This window comes from Haliotis rufescens, unplaced genomic scaffold (genome assembly GCF_023055435.1).
Source record: "Haliotis rufescens isolate VD_foot unplaced genomic scaffold, xgHalRufe1.0.p SCAF_7, whole genome shotgun sequence".
Taxonomy (NCBI): Eukaryota; Metazoa; Mollusca; class Gastropoda; order Lepetellida; family Haliotidae; genus Haliotis; species Haliotis rufescens.
This window is the reverse complement of record NW_025964361.1, coordinates 53,668,557-53,687,985: the sequence shown is the minus strand read 5'-3', so window position 1 is coordinate 53,687,985 and position 19,429 is coordinate 53,668,557. Positions and strand designations below refer to the sequence as shown.

General features: G+C 42.1%; 1 protein-coding gene across 2 annotated transcripts in view; it reads left to right on the top strand.

The window, feature by feature from the left end:
• Nucleotides 1-19,429, top strand: part of LOC124133684 (leucine-rich repeat-containing protein 74B-like) — a 29,234-nt gene that overhangs the window by 6,844 nt on the left and 2,961 nt on the right. The window contains exons 1-12 of one of the 2 annotated variants that reach the window (XM_046498149.2): nt 706-853; nt 4,503-4,768; nt 5,888-6,087; nt 7,179-7,286; nt 8,092-8,185; nt 9,941-9,990; nt 11,801-11,882; nt 12,872-12,957; nt 14,021-14,215; nt 15,563-15,658; nt 17,115-17,387; nt 18,739-18,824. In XM_046498149.2, coding sequence (XP_046354105.2) covers nt 4,561-4,768; nt 5,888-6,087; nt 7,179-7,286; nt 8,092-8,185; nt 9,941-9,990; nt 11,801-11,882; nt 12,872-12,957; nt 14,021-14,215; nt 15,563-15,658; nt 17,115-17,387; nt 18,739-18,824 — 1,478 coding nt within the window. In that variant the 5' untranslated portion in view covers nt 706-853; nt 4,503-4,560. Of the gene's footprint in view, nt 1-705; nt 854-4,502; nt 4,769-5,887; nt 6,088-7,178; nt 7,287-8,091; nt 8,186-9,940; nt 9,991-11,800; nt 11,883-12,871; nt 12,958-14,020; nt 14,216-15,562; nt 15,659-17,114; nt 17,388-18,738; nt 18,825-19,429 lie in introns of those variants that run through there. The other variant, XM_046498148.2, reaches the window with a different exon arrangement.

The window sequence follows — 19,429 nt, the reverse complement described above, 5'->3', positions numbered from 1 at the left end:
ATCGTATTCCAGTTGAGTTAAACGATGCTCATGATGCCAATCACTGGATTGTCGGATCCAGACTCGATTATTTACAGACCGCCGTCATATAGCTGGAATATTGCTGGGTGAGGCGTAAACCGCAAACAAACTTTCAGGTAGTATCCGAAATCTCTATAGAGCTTATAATTTATAAATATGACCCCAAACCAAATTATGGAAATTATTTTTTTGATGAACATAAAAATACAGATATTATCTATATTTATTATATAAAGAATGGGAAAAGTATTTTAATCGTAAGACGTGAACGGTGTATGTATACCATACTAACATGTGCAGTACTAGTGAAGAGTGAAAGTTAACTCTCCTGGGTAAACAACTTTCATGATCAAGGTTAAGAAATCACATAGTGTCTGGTACAACGGGGTCTTGATTAACTTCCATATATACTAAAACGACAATATCTTTGTCATGGGGATTACATAGCTACTTGTAAAGTCTGTTTTAAAAGAATCGGTAAAAATGCGTCATATTGCGTAAACCACATAGTCAAAGAATACGGCATTGTCTCACGCCTGTAATAATGTCAACAGCACACGACCGCACATTCACGAAGGTCTGTGTAGGGATTATGTAAGAGGACCTGAACATTATATTTACGCCCAAACAATGGATTGTACGCATTAGTAACCCCACTGTACCCAGGTAAGGCTTCCTACCTTTGTCCCTGACAGTGGACATGCACTGGCGGCGGTAACAGGTCATATCGACGCTGTGAGTTACATACGTGTATCGCCACTTGGAATATTGGCCCCCGTTGTAACACCAGGAATGGATTTCTTGCCGTCATAGTATTTCGAGGATTCTTGGGGTTTGTAATTGGCCTTACGTGTATAAATGTTACGTCATATTAATAGTGTCTGAATCAGTATTGTATTGACATATATATTTGATAATGCATGTATATCTCTGTTATTATCTTTTCAATTTCTTGGTACGTTGTAGCTAGACGTGTGATGTCTATCTGCATTTAGAATATACATGTGCAACTTCAGTGTTTATAGCATTTATAGTTGTAAGTATGTATTTGAAACTTGAGTGGTCTTACATTTACAGTTGTAAGTATGTATTTGAAACTTAAGTGGTCTTACATTTTTAGTTGTAAGTATGTATTTGAAACTTGAGTGGTCTTACATTTATAGTTGTATGTATATTTGAAACTTGAGTGGTCTTACATTTAGAGTTGTATGTATTTGAAACTTGAGTGGTCTTACATTTATAGTTGTATGTATATTTGAAACTTGAGTGGTCTTACATTTAGAGTTGTATGTATTTGAAACTTGAGTGGTCTTACATTTATAGTTGTATGTATTTGAAACTTGAGTGGTCTTACATTTAGAGTTGTAAGTGTGTATTTGAAACCTCAGGGTGTCTTACATTTATAGTTGTAAGTATGCATTTGAAACTTAAGTGTTCTTACATTTAGAGTTGTATGTATTTGAAACTTAAGTGTTCTTACATTTAGAGTTGTATGTATTTGAAACTTGAGTGGTCTTACATTTATAGTTGTATGTATTTGAAACTTGAGTGGTCTTACATTTAGAGTTGTAAGTGTGTATTTGAAACCTCAGGGTGTCTTACATTTATAGTTGTAAGTATGCATTTGAAACTTAAGTGTTCTTACATTTATAGTTGAATGTATATTTGAAACTTGAGTGTTCTTACATTTATAGTTGTATGTATTTGAAACTTGAGTGGTCTTACATTTAGAGTTGTAAGTGTGTATTTGAAACTTGAGTGGTCTTACATTTAGAGCTGTATGTATTTGAAACTTGAGTGGTCTTACATTTAGAGTTGTATGTATTTGAAACTTGAGTGGTCTTACATTTAGAGTTGTATGTATTTGAAACTTGAGTGGTCTTACATTTAGAGTTGTAAGTATTTGAAACTTGAGTGGTCTTACATTTAGAGTTGTAAGTGTGTATTTGAAACCTCAGGGTGTCTTACATTTAGAGTTGTAAGTATGTATTTGAAACTTCAGTGTGTCTTACATTTAGAGTTGTAAGTATGTATTTGAAACCTCTGTGTCTATTACATGTCCCAATAATATAAACTATTAAATATAATATAAACTAGTAAATAGGTTCTAAACAAATAATTGAAGTTTGATATGCTCTTAGGTCATTCGTCGTCAAATTAAAAACGTTGGTGTTTAAACGAAATCCATTCAGAGTCGAAGTAGGAAAATCAACTGGCCCTCACGGGCATTAAATAAGTTGATTCAGGAAATCCAGTTTCACAACAAGACTTTTTGACAGCAATCCAATTCTGGCGCCCTTGGAGTCTTTGCATATCATAACTCCCAGCTTACGTAGATCCCTGCCTACTGGTGGCATTAGTCACCACGAACTACAGTTACTCGGCCTAGCCATATTGTCCACTTGTGGCAGAGGCGTCTTAATGCGTATACCAATCACTGCCGGAGATTTCACAGCTGGGTAAACTCGCCCAGTAAACACAACCAGCGGAGTACTAATGGGAAACAATATTACCCACTGTTGTTTATAATTCATCAACTCCATACACTGAATCTGATGTTGACCGTTGATACACACCTGATTCATTCCGCGATCAGTTTGTTGTCAATGTGTCGAATGGTTATTATGTGTTTGAGCTCGTGAGTGCGTGAATGGATGTTTGTTTGTTTGTTGTTTAACGCCGCACTCAGCAATATTCCAGCTATATGACGGCAGTCTGTAAATAATCGAGTCTGGACCAGGCAATCCAGTGATTGTCATCATGAGCATCGATCCACGAAATAGGGATACGATGATATGCATCAACCAAGTCAGTGAGTCTGACCACCCGATCCGTTAGTCACCTCTTACGACAAGTATAGTCGCCTTTTACGGCAAGCATGGGTTGCCGAAGATCCTATTCTTCCCCGGGTCTCCACGGGCTGCGTGAATGAATGAGTGAGTGAGTAAGCGAGAGCGTGTATGTGATTAAATGTGTCAGTGAGTGAGTGTTGGTTAACGTTTCAGACAGCAATATTCAAGCTATACCACGGCAGCCTGTAACAATCGAATCTGGACCACACAAACCAGTGACTAAACGTACAACTAACGATCCTCGGGATCGGATAACGATGACATCCATTCAGCCTATCATCAAGTCTGATCCCCGGGTGCCCATTTTAGTCCGCTGTCATAACAAGTATTAAGTGCTGCGGACATTTAAAAAAAAAATTTTTTTTGAGAAAAAAACAAACCGAATAATTTAAAAAAAATTAAAAAAATAAAAAATATTGGTTTGCTAGACATGCCTTTAAAAAATGTGTCATGGAAAGCAAAATTTGTTTGGTTCCTCAATTCAAGAAAGGATTTCGCGAACACCTGGTGTCATCACAGATTTTCAGTGAGCCATATAATTTTCACCGCTACTTTGCCTTTACGCCCAATTTACAAGTAATGTTTCGGCGCCTTATCGAGATTGGTTATTCTCTAGCGTTGAGGTTTTATATATATTCGGGTGTTCTCAAACTTCTTTTGAGTAGTATATAGTAAAGAAGTGACAAAAAAAATATTCAGCCTGTAACAAAAATTCCTCTGATATAGTCGTATACAGTTCTAGTGAATGAAGCATCACCTTAGCGGGGCTTTATGTACATCAGGTACACGGTATGGTAAACTGTGGTTGTTAAACAGTGATGATCAAACCATGGCCAGAGATATTTTAAATCTTAAGCCCAGCTTAAGGAGTACACATAAAACTGTAGGATAATGGGATTACGAGAACGTGTATTGACCTCCACTGCCTAACGAGACGTAGTAATGGTGGTCAAAAAGGCACTGCAGGAGATTATTAGCACGGTCAGTGAGATTTTATTTCGTCATCAAGCTTACAAAAGCTCTAATTTGTCTAATTCTGACCCTATCAAAGGTTATGAGGTACATCCTGTTAGCGCGAAGTGTCGACCCAAATTTCGACAATTTGGCATGCGTGTAACCTCGAGATACACTACTGCCTAGAAGTTCATTCCCCTTACATGCATGGGCAACGCGTTACGCAACCAGTGTGCATCGGGTTGGTCACTCGTGTGGAACCCGTCCGCCACGCGTGTGATACCCGTGTGCAACGCGTTGCACACGGGTGTGCACCCCGTTCGCCACTCGTGTGCAACGCGTGACACACTCATTTGAGGGGGAACAAACTTTTGACCAAAGGAGGACCCGTGTTAAGCTGAACCTGGAGGTGGTAACAAGGAGAAGAAAATTTTGGTATCCTGACGAAAAATGATAATACACATGTATTTGCTAATGTCTCCTTTCTTTATGTGATTTTGTGGGAATAACATGAATACTGTTGTGATTAAATAGATCTGTCTCGTTTTATACGACCATTGCTTCTAAATCCGATGGTGTTAAGAGAATACATGGTCCTGGAACATGTATGCATGTATCGAGAGAGCCGTCTTGTGTATTGAAAGCCGATCATTCATTGTGTACCCTTTTCTCTAGGGAGGACAGCTATGCTTGAACAGTCAACGACCACTTGATCGTTGGAGCAATCTGTGACATGCCCAGGGTGGCCAACGTTCTTCCATCACAGCCCGTCCTGAGGTCCGAGAAAGCACGAGATTTAGAAAAATGGGTTGAGTCCTCGGCAGCGACCGTGGCGAATGACGATGTTGAGATGCCGGACACGAAGCTGCACGGAGCTCTCACCAAACCCGTGTTGGAGATAGTGAAACCGGAAGTCACCGTCTCACCTGAATATGAAGATGGTAATTATTACGATCAACAATATTTAAACTAAATGCCGTATTTCCTCTAATAAGAGCCGTAAGCCGTGGGGTAAAGTGTTCTCCCGTCACTTTGAAGCAGCTTAAAAAATTACAACACAAAAAGCACCGGATCTCTAATATGATGTATCAAGAACATACAATTCTATCACATGCCAGTTTATTAGCGAATGTAGCTTATGCTTCACCGCAGTTGAACTATTGAACGCCGAATCTTTATCATATTACCACCGGGCCTCCGTTAGCCGCCGGGTTTGGAAGCTTGTTCAAAGAATAAGCGTCGCGACGCTTATTAGAGGAAATGCGGTGAACCTTTAATAAAACGAACCTGCAGAATGACCATCAGTTGTCAGCAGCATTATGGAGATGAGGATGGGGAAATTCATTGAGAAATGCATGGAGAAACAGGTACTTTACAGGTCTTGCTGATGACAAAACGTTTGATTGGTGTCCTGATTTTGTATATTTGCTTTTAAGACTTCGCACAGAACAATTCATGGAAGTGTAGTTCTTTTGGCAAAGGGCTATGCTTTTTTTAAAATCAGTTTTGTTCTTGGTGTTTTGATATAGCATTTTTGCATCATTAATATTATTTTGTTTTCGATGTGATCGCAGAGCATTACAACTTTCCCTTCACTAGATTTGTGTTGTGACACATGTTTATCTTTGCTGCTCATGTTGTCTTGGGACATAGCTCGCTTTTTCACGATGTTTTCCAGCCCTAGGTTTGCAACGCGTCGAAAAGGGCTGAAGGATTGGACCACACTGCCTGATCGATATATTATAGTATTTAGGCGGTTGACAGCAATGAAACAGACACAACTCTGCAGCCTTCGGCTCCGTATGGAATCCTAGTAGGGACATTGTCGCGTTGTCGGATTGTTGCCCTTTGGTAATAACCAAAAGTATTTTTCGACAATATTTTCGCGACAATGCGACAGATGGTCAAAATGACGCCTTGTCGCATTGTCGCGGTTTTGTTAATTTTGACAGTTTTGTTAGTTTTTGCAAGGGCGGCAACACGGCACTGCGACAATAACCTTTCGGGTACTCCATAGCTTCTCGAGTACAGATGGTGACTGATAGAACGTTGTGCTTCAGACTACAGCGATGTCTTCAAGAAAGAGGCTGTGACGACTGTGAAGGAGTCCAAGACTCTCAAAGTCTACAGGAAGGCCTGTAAGCGCCTGGGACTCGTGCAGCTCCGCAATGTCATCAGCCAGTTCGGCTCCATGGACCTGTGTTTCCGGGACTGTGCCTTCTCCGCGAAGGAGCTGAAGGCGCTGTGCATGGCGTTGCTGGTACGTCACGTGACATCGGCAGGTGGCACCTGTCACGCACCTCATTCTCCCGACTCACTCATAAAATAAATAAAAAATATTATATAGGAAATAATATGGTACATGTATACTTCCTTTTCTCTAAGTTTATTAGATTGTCTGCGTGGTCTAGTGGATAGGGTGTGTGAACAGAGAGTACAAGGTCGGTGGTTCGATCCCCGTCAGCGTAATACCAAAAGACGTTAAAAAAGATGGTACTTGTTTCCTGCCAGGCTCTCGGCGTTAATGGGCTAAAGCAAGGACTGGTTGTCTCGATGTCAGTATAGTGTGTCCGAGTGGGGTATCCGTGTCAAGCAGCGTCATGGTATGTCAGTTGGCTAGCACTATAAAATTATCAGTCCGGACTAGTACAAGTAGCCACACACAGACGCTCACACGTGCATGCACGCCGCTATAGAAGTGCAATTATCTTGACCGTGACGTGAAACCCCATTTCACCTCATTCATATCGCCATTATCCCTATTATATGGTGGAATGTTGTGCATGGAAAATAAAGAACATTTCGTTTTTATCTCATCAATTTCACTAGCACATTGGGTAATTCACGGTTTGTTATTCTCAAATATAACTATGCTTACTGCTCTAGTATCAAATGAGTTTGAAAATACAAGGACTGTATTCTTTACCTATGTTTATGACAGTGTTGGGTATTTGCTTTTTTCTGATTTTAATTCACATGAAGACCCTGCCCTTTCAACAGAGCGATCCTAGCATAACGTTTACCGTGCCTACATTGACAGGTTTACGGTAATCATAGCGCTTTGTAGCGCTGAGTGAGTGAGTGAGTGAGTGTGGTTTTACGCCGCTTTTAGCAATATTCCAGCAATATCACGGCGGGGGACACCAGAAATGGGCTTCACACATTGAACCCATGTCGGGCATCGAACCCGGGTCTTCGGCACGACGAGTGAACGCTTTAACCACTAGGCTACCCGACCGCCCCCTTTGTAGCAAGAGGAACAACGGGTCTTGATTCTATACGCAATTTCCCGTTGGTTGATGTTTGTCTGTGTTTCTGTAACCATGGTAACGGCATTTCTGTGTTGTCCAGTACGAGAGACACATGTGGCACCTTGACCTGTCCGGCAACTCCGTGGGGCGGAAGGAGTTCGAGTATGTCCTCGCTGTCCTGGAGAAGAGAACCAACGTGTGTGTGCTGGTCAGTACCTATCTGTTGAGTGAGTGAGTGAGTGAGTGAGGTGTTACGATGTTTTTGGCAATATTCCTGCAATGTCACGGCGATAACACCAGAAATCGATTTTAAACATTGTACCCATGTAGGGATTCGAACCCGGACTAGTGAGCGAGCGCTTTAATCACAAGGCTACGACCCCGCCGCCCACCACCCCTTCTTGAATTATATACAGTCAAAAGCCCATTAGTCCGAAAAACGTAGCTGAACAACACGTTCCGGGCGATTTCTTATAGGAATTTCAATACGCTACAACGTATTCGGACCCGTGAAGATCCCACGCTTGACGTAAGAGGCGACTAACGGGGTCGGGTGGTCAGGCTCGCTGACCTTGTTGATGTATGTCATCGTATCCTATTTGCGTGGATCGTTGCTCATGATGTCAATCACTGGATTGTCTGATCCAGACTCGATTATTTACAGACCGCCGTCATATAGCTGGAATATTGCAGAGTGCGGCGTTAATAAACAAACAAACATGCTTGTCGTAAGGGGCGACTAAAGGGATCCCTGGATTGTCTGCTCCAGACTCGTTTATTCACAGACCATGGTTCTTTAACGCGTAATTTAATCCCCGACCATTTCATTTGCAACGATGACGTCTGGATAAAGTCGACTGTTGATGCCATTCTCATCGTTATCGCGTAGCCATTCACTGCACCAAATATCAATCTTGATCTAAACAATTCTTTGTATAGAATCATATAAATACATACTTTTACAAATCCATTTTATGAAACACTAGTACCTGATTTTAATATACCTGTTTCAGGACCTATCAAACAATGAACTGTCGGGAAACGGTGTGCGGCAGTTAGCGGATTTCCTGCGACGATGTGACAACGTCACTGATATTGATATCTCAGGTGAGACTTCTGTACACCAGGGCACGTATCGTAATCTTAGGTGAGACTTCTGTACACCAGGTTCGCCTATCGTAATCTTAGGCGAGACTTCTGTACACCAGGCCACGTATCGTAATCTTAGGTGAGACTTCTGTACACCAGGTCCACATATCGTAATCTTAGGTGAGACTTCTGTACACAAGGTCCACGTATCGTAATCTTAGGTGAGACTTCTGTACACCAGGTCCACGTATTGTAATCTTAGGTGAGACTTCTGTACACCAGGTCCACATATCGTAATCTTAGGTGAGACTTCTGTACACAAGGTCCACGTATCGTAATCTTAGGTGAGACTTCTGTACACCAGGTCCGCGTATCGTAATCTTAGGTGAGACTACTGTACACCAGGTCCGCGTATCGTAATCTTAGGTGAGACTTCTGTACACCAGGCCACGTATCGTAATCTCAAGTGAGACTTCTGTACACCAGGCCACGTATCATAATCTCAAGTGAGACTTCTGTACACCAGGCCACGTATCGTAATCTCAAGTGAAACTTCTGTACACAAGGTCCGCGTATTGTAATCTTAGGTGAGACTTCTGTACACCAGGTCCGCGTATTGTAATCTCAAGTGAGACTTCTTTACACCAGGTCCGCGTATTGTAATCTTAGGTGAGACTTCTGTACACCAGGTCCACATATCGTAATCTTAGGTGAGACTTCTGTACACCAGGTCCACGTATCGTAATCTTAGGTGAGACTTCTGTACACCAGGTCCACGTATCGTAATCTTAGGTGAGACTTCTGTACACCAGGCCACGTATCGTAATCTCAAGTGAAACTTCTGTACACCAGGTCCGCGTATCGTAATCTTAGGTGAGACTTCTGTACACCAGGTCCGCGTATTGTAATCTTAGGTGAGACTTCTGTACACCAGGTCCACATATCGTAATCTTAGGTGAGACTTCTGTACACCAGGTCCACGTATCGTAATCTTAGGTGAGACTTCTGTACACCAGGTCTACGTATCGTAATCTTAGGTGAGACTTCTGTACACCAGGCCACGTATCGTAATATCAAGTGAGACTTCTGTACACCAGGCCACGTATCGTAATCTCAAGTGAGACTTCTGTACACCAGGTCCGCGTATCGTAATCTTAGGTGAGACTTCTGTACACCAGGTCCGCGTATTGTAATCTTAGGTGAGACTTCTGTACACCAGGTCCGCGTATCGTAATCTTAGGTGAGACTTCTGTATACCAGGTCCGCGTATTGTAATCTTAGGTGAGACTTCTGTACACCAGGTCAACGTATTGTAATCTTAGGTGAGACTTCTTTACATCAAGTCCGCGTATCGTAATCTTAGGCGAGACTTCTGTACACCAGGCCACGTATCGTAATCGTAGGTGAGATTTCTGTACACCAGGCCACGTATCGTAATCTCAAGTGAGACTTCTGTACACCAGGTCACGTATCGTAATATCAAGTGAGACTTCTGTACACCAGGTCCACGTATCGTAATCTCAAGTGAGACTTCTGTACACCAGGTCACGTATCGTAATCTCAAGTGAGACTTCTGTACACCAGGTCCACGTATCGCAATCTCAAGTGCGACTTTTGTCAGCCGATTCACGCAGTCAAGCAGTCAGCCAACTCACAGAGCTTGACCGTGTATCCCCTTTTAGTCGGCTTTTAGTCCTGCATAAATAAAAGACATACTTGTCATTGTGATTGAACTTATGTAATTAACAACGCGATTTGTTTCATTTACCACAGGTAATAAATTAACCGACATAGACGGCAAAGCCATCGGAGATGTCATACAGGTAAGTGCCCTGATTAACTGTATTTCCTTTCAATACATATTCTCGTCGGGGATTCAACACATTGTTTGAGGAGTAAGCGTCTTTTTCTTGCAATGATAGAGTAGCGGAGATGACTTACCGTTTGGGGAATAATAGTTACAGGTATTATTTCTGTATTGTTGTCGGGAAGAAAAACAAGTCCCATGAAACACCGTTAATCCGGAAGGTAGGGTTTCAAATGAAATTATTCGTATTACAAATATTTCGTCATGTTCCTTTGCCATATTTGAGCGATCTTATCGCCAAATACGCCAGTCGACACTTGGATTAGCGGTCGTTCCTTTTTACATGAACCACGGTATACCCTCGTTCTTCGGTCCTGGCGATCGGGGATGTGCGAGAGGTACGGTGTCAGTACCAGAGGGCCCATGGACTTTTACCGTAGTTCCCCCAACAATCACAAAAGAATGTTCTTTGTTTAACAGCTTTTATTCACTTCTTGTGTTAATGGTCCAATCCACTCTTGGACACACACATCCACACGTCACGTGAAATCTGGGGTAGAGTAGGTCTTCAGCAACCCATGCTTGCCGTTAAAGGCGTCTGCGCTTGTCGTAAGAGGAGACTAACCAGATCGGGTGGTCAGGATCGCTGACTTGGTTGATGCATGTCATTAAACAACGAACACAACAAACAAACAAACATTTACTTTCATGTGTCCACGACGACTTCCCCCAGAGCACGTGTTCTTACTTAATATTTTCACTTTAATTATGTGAATTAATGTTACAATTCCATGCTAATTATGTAAATAAATACTATAATTTCCTGCCCATAATATTACCCCCATAAGTTAACATTGTTTACGACAGTCGTAGCGCTGAGATTAGTTTTCGGGGCACTGGATCTCCAATGTTCACAACGTCTGCATGGTACATAGAACAATGTAGTAGAGGATTCGAACTAACTAACGAGGTATTGACTGACGGCTTACGGGGAACAGACAGTACGGACTAACGGGGTCGGCACTGACGGAGTCATGACTAACGGGCTGACGGGCTAACGGGCTAACGGGTCAGAACTAACGGAATACGGACTATCGCTGTCCGACTCATCTTCCCGAGGCAAGTGAGTTAACTGACTATAAAAGTCCAGTTTCTACGCTTGCCGAACTAGGCTGGTATTATGGAGTTACATTTTGGCTGGACTAACGAGTCTATGCATAGTCCAATCAAAATCGCGCACTGAAATCGAAATCCGGTTCGTAAAGTGTCATGCAGATTTCGGTCGACTGCAGGATTTGCAAAGCATGTGCACCGCTAACTCGTTGTCAACAGATATTTTCTAAATCTTTTCATGCTTTTAATCAAGGTGCTCACGTGATTTGATGCACTTCGCGATGTAAGACTCGTTTTATCACAATATAGATCTTGATTATCAACCAGATCGTCTTGACTGGGCGCCACCGTTTTGTTTGAAGCAGCGCTACGATCGAGCCCAGGAATTCCAGCCTAGTTCGGCAAGGGTGGAAACTGGACTTTTAAAGTCAGTTAACTCTCTTGCCTCGGGAAGATGGGTCCGACTGTACGGACGAAAGAGGTTGGTACTAGTTCGGTACGACTAACGGCATCGGCACTGACATGGTAAAGGGGTCAAGGACAAATGCACACGGCTTAACTGTGTTTTAACTATCGAGTTTTCACTTCTGAATTTCACTTTTCACTTGAAAGAGCCAATAAATATATAAAGTCATTTCTCAAAGACAAGCCCTTTAGGACCTACGGACCATCCTCACTGTTGTGTAATCTTCATGTCCGTGTGTGTCTGACAGGAAAACAACTCATTAAGCCGCCTCCGCCTCGCCCACAACGAGTTGAGAGACACTGGGGGGAAGATCATTGGTGCTGCGTTAGGTAAGTAGCATTCAAGGTGCACACCTTCATTTTTAATGTATTTGATGCTGGAACACGAATAATAAAACAAGCCATGTATTACCCTAGTCTGTACAAACGCATCGGGCGTTAAACGATATAGCTCACACTACATAAGGGATATCTACTTATACACGAAATCTATATAAAGACAGTCATATAACGGCTAAAACCTACAGCCACACAATCTTTTGACATGTTATATCTTTGTTTAATATTTCATTTTTTAAATATGTTAATGTAATTATCATTGTGAGCTAGTAAAACAATATGCCAGCAATAGTTGAGGTGAAATGGGTTTAACATCGCATTCAAGATAATTGTTTCTGCTAGTCCGGACAAATGCCGGTTATATAGTGCTAGCCCACTCAGATACCATGCCACAGTTTAATATTGATACCCCTGTCAGACACAGTATAATGACCCCGAGCCGAAGAGTTGTGTCCCCTTAATGCCGAGCGCCAGTCAGGGTGACAACAAGTACCATATTTTAACGTCTTTTGGTATGACGCGGCCGGGGATCGAACCACCGACGTTCCGCTCTCCTGACAGAGGTTCTATACACCCGACCACTGAAGCGGTCAGTTTCCGCAATAGTAACTATTGTGTACTGAGAATGGTCTTCACTGATGGTGTACTGATGTTGGAAATCGGAATCGTCGGCGTGGAGTGCCAACGCTAAAGCCATGCACCAGGCTACCCCAGCGCCCTATGAGTAGAGATGCATGACAACCTGCCGGGTGAATGTGCATCTATGTGTTGTGTTGGTTCAAACCCAGGTTAGCCCCGATTATTATTCTAGGTTTGTCAGCATCATTCGTATGCTCGTGGGTATTTACAAAGTGGTAAACGTCTGAGACCTGCATCACTTCGGGCTTTCCTCCCACAGTTTAGCTGACACGCCGTGATATAACTGGAATTGTGTGTGGAACAGCGGCGTAAAACAAAACTCACTCAGTTGTGTCTTGCAGTAAAGAATCGCCATCTGGAGGAACTAGACATGAGCTGGAACCACCTGAGGCAGAAGGGAGCTATAAGTATAGCCAAGGGATTGGAGGTAGCGTTATTACGTACACACGTTTGAAACTGGACAGGCATCATTGTCGTATAGACCCGTGAAGAACCGGGTTAAAATAGGTTTTCAGGAACCCATGCCGAAAGAGGCGACTATGCTTGTCGTAAGAGGCGACCCTTGGGATCGGGGGGTCAGGCTCGCTGACTTGATGCATGTCATCGCATCCGAATTGAGTAGATCGATGATGTCAATCACTGGATTGTCTGGTGCAGACTCGATTACAAACCGCCGTCATATAGCTGGAATAATGCTCAGCGCGGCGTTAAACAACAATCTAACACTGTCATATAGCATGTTGGGCACACTTGTCTCATCCTCGATTATCAAGTTTATTATTATGACAATATGTTATGACATCTACTCAGGAACGGTCATCTTCGTTTGTGTGTGACGTCACCACCTTCATCACGCTTATCAATAAATTCCTCCAGAAATCAAGAGATAATTAAACCATTCTTTTTATTGTTGTATATTCGAATATCATTCTAAATGGAGCTATGGGAGCGAAGGGGTCCAGGATGTTTATCGTGAAGAATGAGGAACTTATACACTGGATAATGTAGGATGCAGTCGTATCGCCTCACATACAAATTATTCAGTCAAAACCAGATGGCATTCTGGCAACTGGAGGAAGTAGTGTCACAAAAAGTAGAGGTTTGACTGGGCTACTGTCTTCCTAAACCAGACAAGCGGTGACCGATTTCTCAAAAAGCATTCATTTGTTCTCTGTAATGAATGAAACTACGTGGAATTTGGTGTGAAGTAAAATTGTTCCCGTCAATATTAACGTTTCGAGAAACAGACTTGTTTCACAAAGAGATCTTTGCGCTTACTTAGACTTAGAACATAGACTTACGACAGTCGTAGCTTAAGAGCGACATTAGCGCGAGACTATGTCTTATTCTGACAGAACGCTAAGATATTATTTTAGGTAATAGAACACAGTCCGAGGCATGATTTAATTTGTCATATATCAATACATCGTGGGACTCTTTGTGAAATGTATTCATAATAAATTCATTTGCTATTTTGTTCTTCATTCCAGACAAACACATGTATACAAATTGTAAACTTGTCTTGGAATGGCTTCGGATACGAAGGCTCGGTTGCCCTTGGTGATATGCTAACGAAGAACAACACTATTACGTCACTAGATATATCCTCAAACCGAATCAGTGCTGCAGCTTTACTGGAGATCATCAGGGGGCTATCCAAGAACCGCACTCTCGCAACGTTGAAGGTGAGTATTCCGCGTTCTGCAAGTGATATGAGTGGTGGAATCTGATTGGTCAATAGAAGGGACATAGAAGGGACATAACTCGTAGTAGCCACTGGTTGCGCTACGATCGAGCCCAGAAATTCCAGCCTAGGATTCTTTGTCAGTTAACTCCCTTGCCTCGGGAAGATGCCACGCCCTGTACTGATTGTTTGTTTGTTGTTTAACGCCTCACTCGTTCCACGCAATTGGGATACGATGACATGCTTCAACCAAGTCAGCGAGCCTGAGCACCCGATCCCGTTAGTCGCTTCTTACGAAGGAAGGTGTTTCAGCAATATGCTATAATTGCAAAACTTTTGAAAAACAGCCTTAAACCACAATCATTCCTTGGAAGATGCGGCTGGTGATATGAGGCGCCGCAATTCGCTGTACAGAGTGTTGTCCCTTTGCTGTACCAGGATCATCTGATGAGACTCGAATCTTAAATTTCCGCCGATTATGAACCTTGGTTGACCATCATCATACCATGCCCCTGAGTTTCAGTAAAATGATGCCCAATGTGTGAAGCCCATTTCTGGTGTTCCCCGTCGTGGTTTTGCTAAACTATTGTTTCAAGCGGCGTGAAACCATATTCATAAGCTCAAATGACACGCGTCTACGACCAGTGAATGACTCTGCTCCAACACAAACCTGATACACAAAACTTAAAACGTGGTTATTATTATACACGCCCGACCTAAAAGGGTTGGGGTATATAGTTATACCAAGGAATTCCGTCCGTCCTTCCGAGGACATTTGTTTATGCGTCCTACAACTTGAGAACTGCTACATAGATTCTTTTCAAACTTGGTGAACACGTTTTATACCCAGAGGCGAGGTGCAGGGCGAAGTTTGATTTCAATATTTGGACTTTTTGAAAAAATACAGGTTTTTTTTTCATATTTTGACGTAGAATGTTTTTGCTTAAACATTTGTGTGACCTATAACTTCAAAAACAACTTCATGGATTCTTTTCCAATTGGTTGTACAGTTTCTTTACAAATAGAAGAGGTGCAGTGCGAAGTTTGTTTTCAATATTTGGATTTTCTGAAAAAATACAGCTGTTTTTCTTCTTTTTTTAATAGAATGTTTTATTACTAAAACTACTTCATGGGTTCTTTTCCAGTTGTGGGTACAGTTACTATAGCAAAAGGAGAGGTGCAGTGCAAAGTTTGATTTAAATAAGTAGGTTTTCTGAGAAAATATTGCTTTTTATCATGTTTTGAACTTAGGAATATGTAGAGTCGAAGTCGGGGGTATTAGTGAGCCCTGCTCCCTTTTGTCTTGTTTATTGATTGTATTTATGTGTAAAATGTGTTATATTTGTAGATCGGCCACAACCCAATCACGGCTTCTTTCACCAGCGTCCTCCTGGAGGCAATACTGAAGCATCCCCACGGAGCGATCCAGCAGCTGCACATGGACGTATGTTCACCACACACTCTCCCCCGGCGGCCATTATATCGCCTGCTACAGTGTACCCCATTGAATAGAAATGTTCATGAGAATAAATAAAACTCATAGAAAATAACAGTGATGTGAAACAATTTAATTATGATTTGGTTGGTTGGTTTGTTGTTTAACGCCGCACTCAGCAATATTCCAGCTATATGACGGCGGTCTGTAAATAATCGAGTCTGGACCGGACAATCCAGTGATTAATATCATGAGCATCAATCCACCCGATTTGTATAGTTAATATATGATCCCGCCAAATTCATATTGGTAAGGTATCAATAGAATTAAGGAAAAAGTTCTCGTTCAAAATAATTACTTTCTCGTTTGTTTGTTTGTTGTTTGACGCCGCACTCAGCAAAATTCCATCTATATGACGGCGGTCTGTAAGAAATCTAGCCTTGACCAGACAATCCAGTGATTTACTTCATGAGCATCGATCCACTCAATTGGAATACGATGACATGCATCAACCAAGTCAGCGAGCCTGACCACCCGATCCCGTTAGTCGCCTTTTACGACAAGCATAGTCGCCTTTTACGGCAAGTATGGGTTGCTGAAGACCTTTTCTACCCCGGAATCTTCACGGGTCTTTCATTATGAAAGTGAATACATTTATATACGTGAATAAAAGGACACATGTTTATAAATGTATTCATAATTGAGTGTGTGTTCAGCGGGCATGGTGGCCAAGTCGTTGAAGGCCACGCGATTCGCTGTGCAGTTTTGTCAGTTGGGCACGCCAGAAAGCTGTGATTATGGGTTCGAATCCAGGTTCGCCTTGATTATGTTTCTTGGTCTGTAAGCAACATACCGCGCTCGTGGATTTCACCAAAATGCTAAACGTCTAATACCTACATCACATCGGAATTTTCTCCCGCATTAAGCCGACACGTCATTATATAACTGAAATACTTTAGAGGTTGCATGATTAGAAAACATATTCCGCCAACAATGTAACATAACAATATGAATATTTATTTTATATTTTATATTACGTGTTTGAATCCTTATCTATCGTGTAGTTGTCCGATTTTCGATCACGAACGTTGATACTACTAAATTTCGTTTATCCGACATACTCGTTAATCCGACATAATCATATGCAATCATCGATGTCGGATTAACGGGACTTGACTGTACTTTTCAAAGCGGGTGAAGCCCAACTCACTCACAACACATGTTCTATTAAGGTAGATCAGTGGTTACATGGTCGACAGCCGAACACCATATGGTCTTATTCTGAATTCCGTGACTTATCTCAGCGGTATAACCAGATATTCGCTATATCAGGGTTCGTTATATACGGAGTTGAAAGGCTACAAAATGGCAATCCGTGAAGTCCCCAGGAATACTACTGTCCATCACAACGTATGTACCTTCTTGAACGAACATAAACACGTCTGACACTTCCTTCCTTCATCAGGGCGTTGTAGTAGACAAGGAGTTCGAGGGTGTTCTCGAGAAGATCCGAAAATCTCGCTACCTGGAAGTGACGTATGAGATCTCTCTACCAATCACGAAGAAGACTCGCGAGGAGATGATGAAGGAGCTGCAGAAGCCCCAGGCGTATAACATCGACCCCCTGCACATGCTGTACCTACTGAAGGAGAAGAACAGAGCCCGGGACTTCTTCGAGAAGATCAACAAGGACAAAGACGACGGGCTGACGAGAGACGAACTCTTCCTGTTATTTAAGGTATATAGTTTTACGTCGCTTTTAGCAATATTTTAGAATTATTACGGCGGGGGACAGCAGAAATTGGCTTCACACATTGTACCCATGTGGGAAATCGAACCAGGCCTTCGGCATGACGAGCGAACGCTTTAATCACTAGGCTACTCCATCGTCCGTTTTAGGCATAAGACTAACAGAAACAAAATCATTATGGCACGACATCTTTCAAGTATGTTTTGTTGAATTTAATGTTTTTATATTCCTTTGTAAGTTTTTACTTATGAAATAATATCATTGCTTCCTTTTCTAAAAATGATCAAGGGCAGTCGGGTTCGAATCCCGACATGGGTACAATGTGTGAAGCCGATTTCTGGTGTCCCCCGCCGTGATATTGCTGGAATATTGCTAAAAGCGGCGTAAAACCATACTCACTCACTCACTTAAAATGATCAAGCAAGTTTAGTTCAGCCCCGTTTCAGACTACGCTGTGGTATATGTTCTCCACTGCACCCAGAATGGGTATGATGTTGACAAACAGGGATGGTAATTTGGGCGGATTCTGGATTCGAACCCACTACCAGCGGATCCTGGCATGTGAGGGACACAACGTGCCAATGCATTTCCTGGAACATGCACTTCATAAACCCCATAGATTTGTACTATAGTTGAACTTAAAAGAAAGTCTCCCCGTGAAGATCCGGGGTAGAATAGGTGTTCAGCAACCCATGCTTGCCGTAAGAGGCGACGATGCTTGACGTAAGAGGCGACAAACGGGAACGGGTGGTCGGGCTCGCTGACTTCGTTGATGCATGTCATTGTATCCCAGTTGGGTGGATCTATGCTCATGATGTCGATCACTGGATTGTCTGCTCCAGATTATTTACAGACCACCATCATATAGCTTGTAAAAATGCTCAGCGTGGTGTTAAACCAAAAAACCAAAAAACAAAAAAAACAAAAAAAATAAAAGAAAGTCCTCGAAACTTAAGCGTTCTCAAATTAAACATGATTTATTTGAATATAAATACCATTGACAGATTTCGAATATCGATTCAATTTCACACAGGTCTCAGTAGATATCATGGAAGACTGTAGGTCAGCCCCTGAATATTATAGTCTCATTGGATGTTATTAATTATGTCTGACTGAGTATGGTTTTTACGCCGCTTTTAGCAATATTCCAGCAATATCACAACAGGGGACACCAGAAATTGGCTTCACACAATGTGCCCATGTCGGGAATCGAACCCGGGTCTTCGGCGTGACGAGCGAACGCTTTAACCTCTAGGCTTCCCGACCGCCCCTAATAATTATGTATTCGATAACCAGCTGGTAATTTTGCTAATTGTTGGCCATTGTTTGTTGTTGACAGGAAGCAGGGTTGCCGTGCACGGTGTCCGTGGTGGACAAGATCATGCGGTTTATGGACACCAATGGAGACGGCACTATTGACCTTGCGTGAGTCATTCTAGCAGATATCTTAGCGTTTCAAGATGTGTTTTCACGAATATCAAAATAATATAAAAAATTGTCTCAATACATTGTCTGGTTTATGTGACACTACTACACGTTCCTATTAAAGTGACTTTGATTACAGTCATACCATGACATTCAACGCATGTTCCGATAGTTATGAAATCAACTTGATGAAATTGTTTTTGTTTTTTTGTTATTAACATTACTATGCAGGGTCGGTTCCGCCATGTTAAGCAACAAGTCTTCATACTCAATTATCCAGTGTGTTATATCTTCATTCTGTGATGAATAAATACCCTTTCGCCACCATTGATTCGTTTTGGATGTGACGTCACTATCTCGGTCTCTTTGATCTCAAACTTCGCACAGAATTTCTCTTGCTCTCTCGAGTGTAAATTGGACGGGTATTTTTAGCGTCGCGTCACTGGAATTGGCCTCAAAGCAAATAGAAACTGTGGTATCGAATTGGTCGGTGAAGGTATTTAACTGAATCATCGGGATTGGAACGTCTTCGTTGTAGTCTCAATCATAAAGATTGTTCGAAGACCAGGCCAATGCTAAAAGATAGAAGTCACGGCAGCCAAATC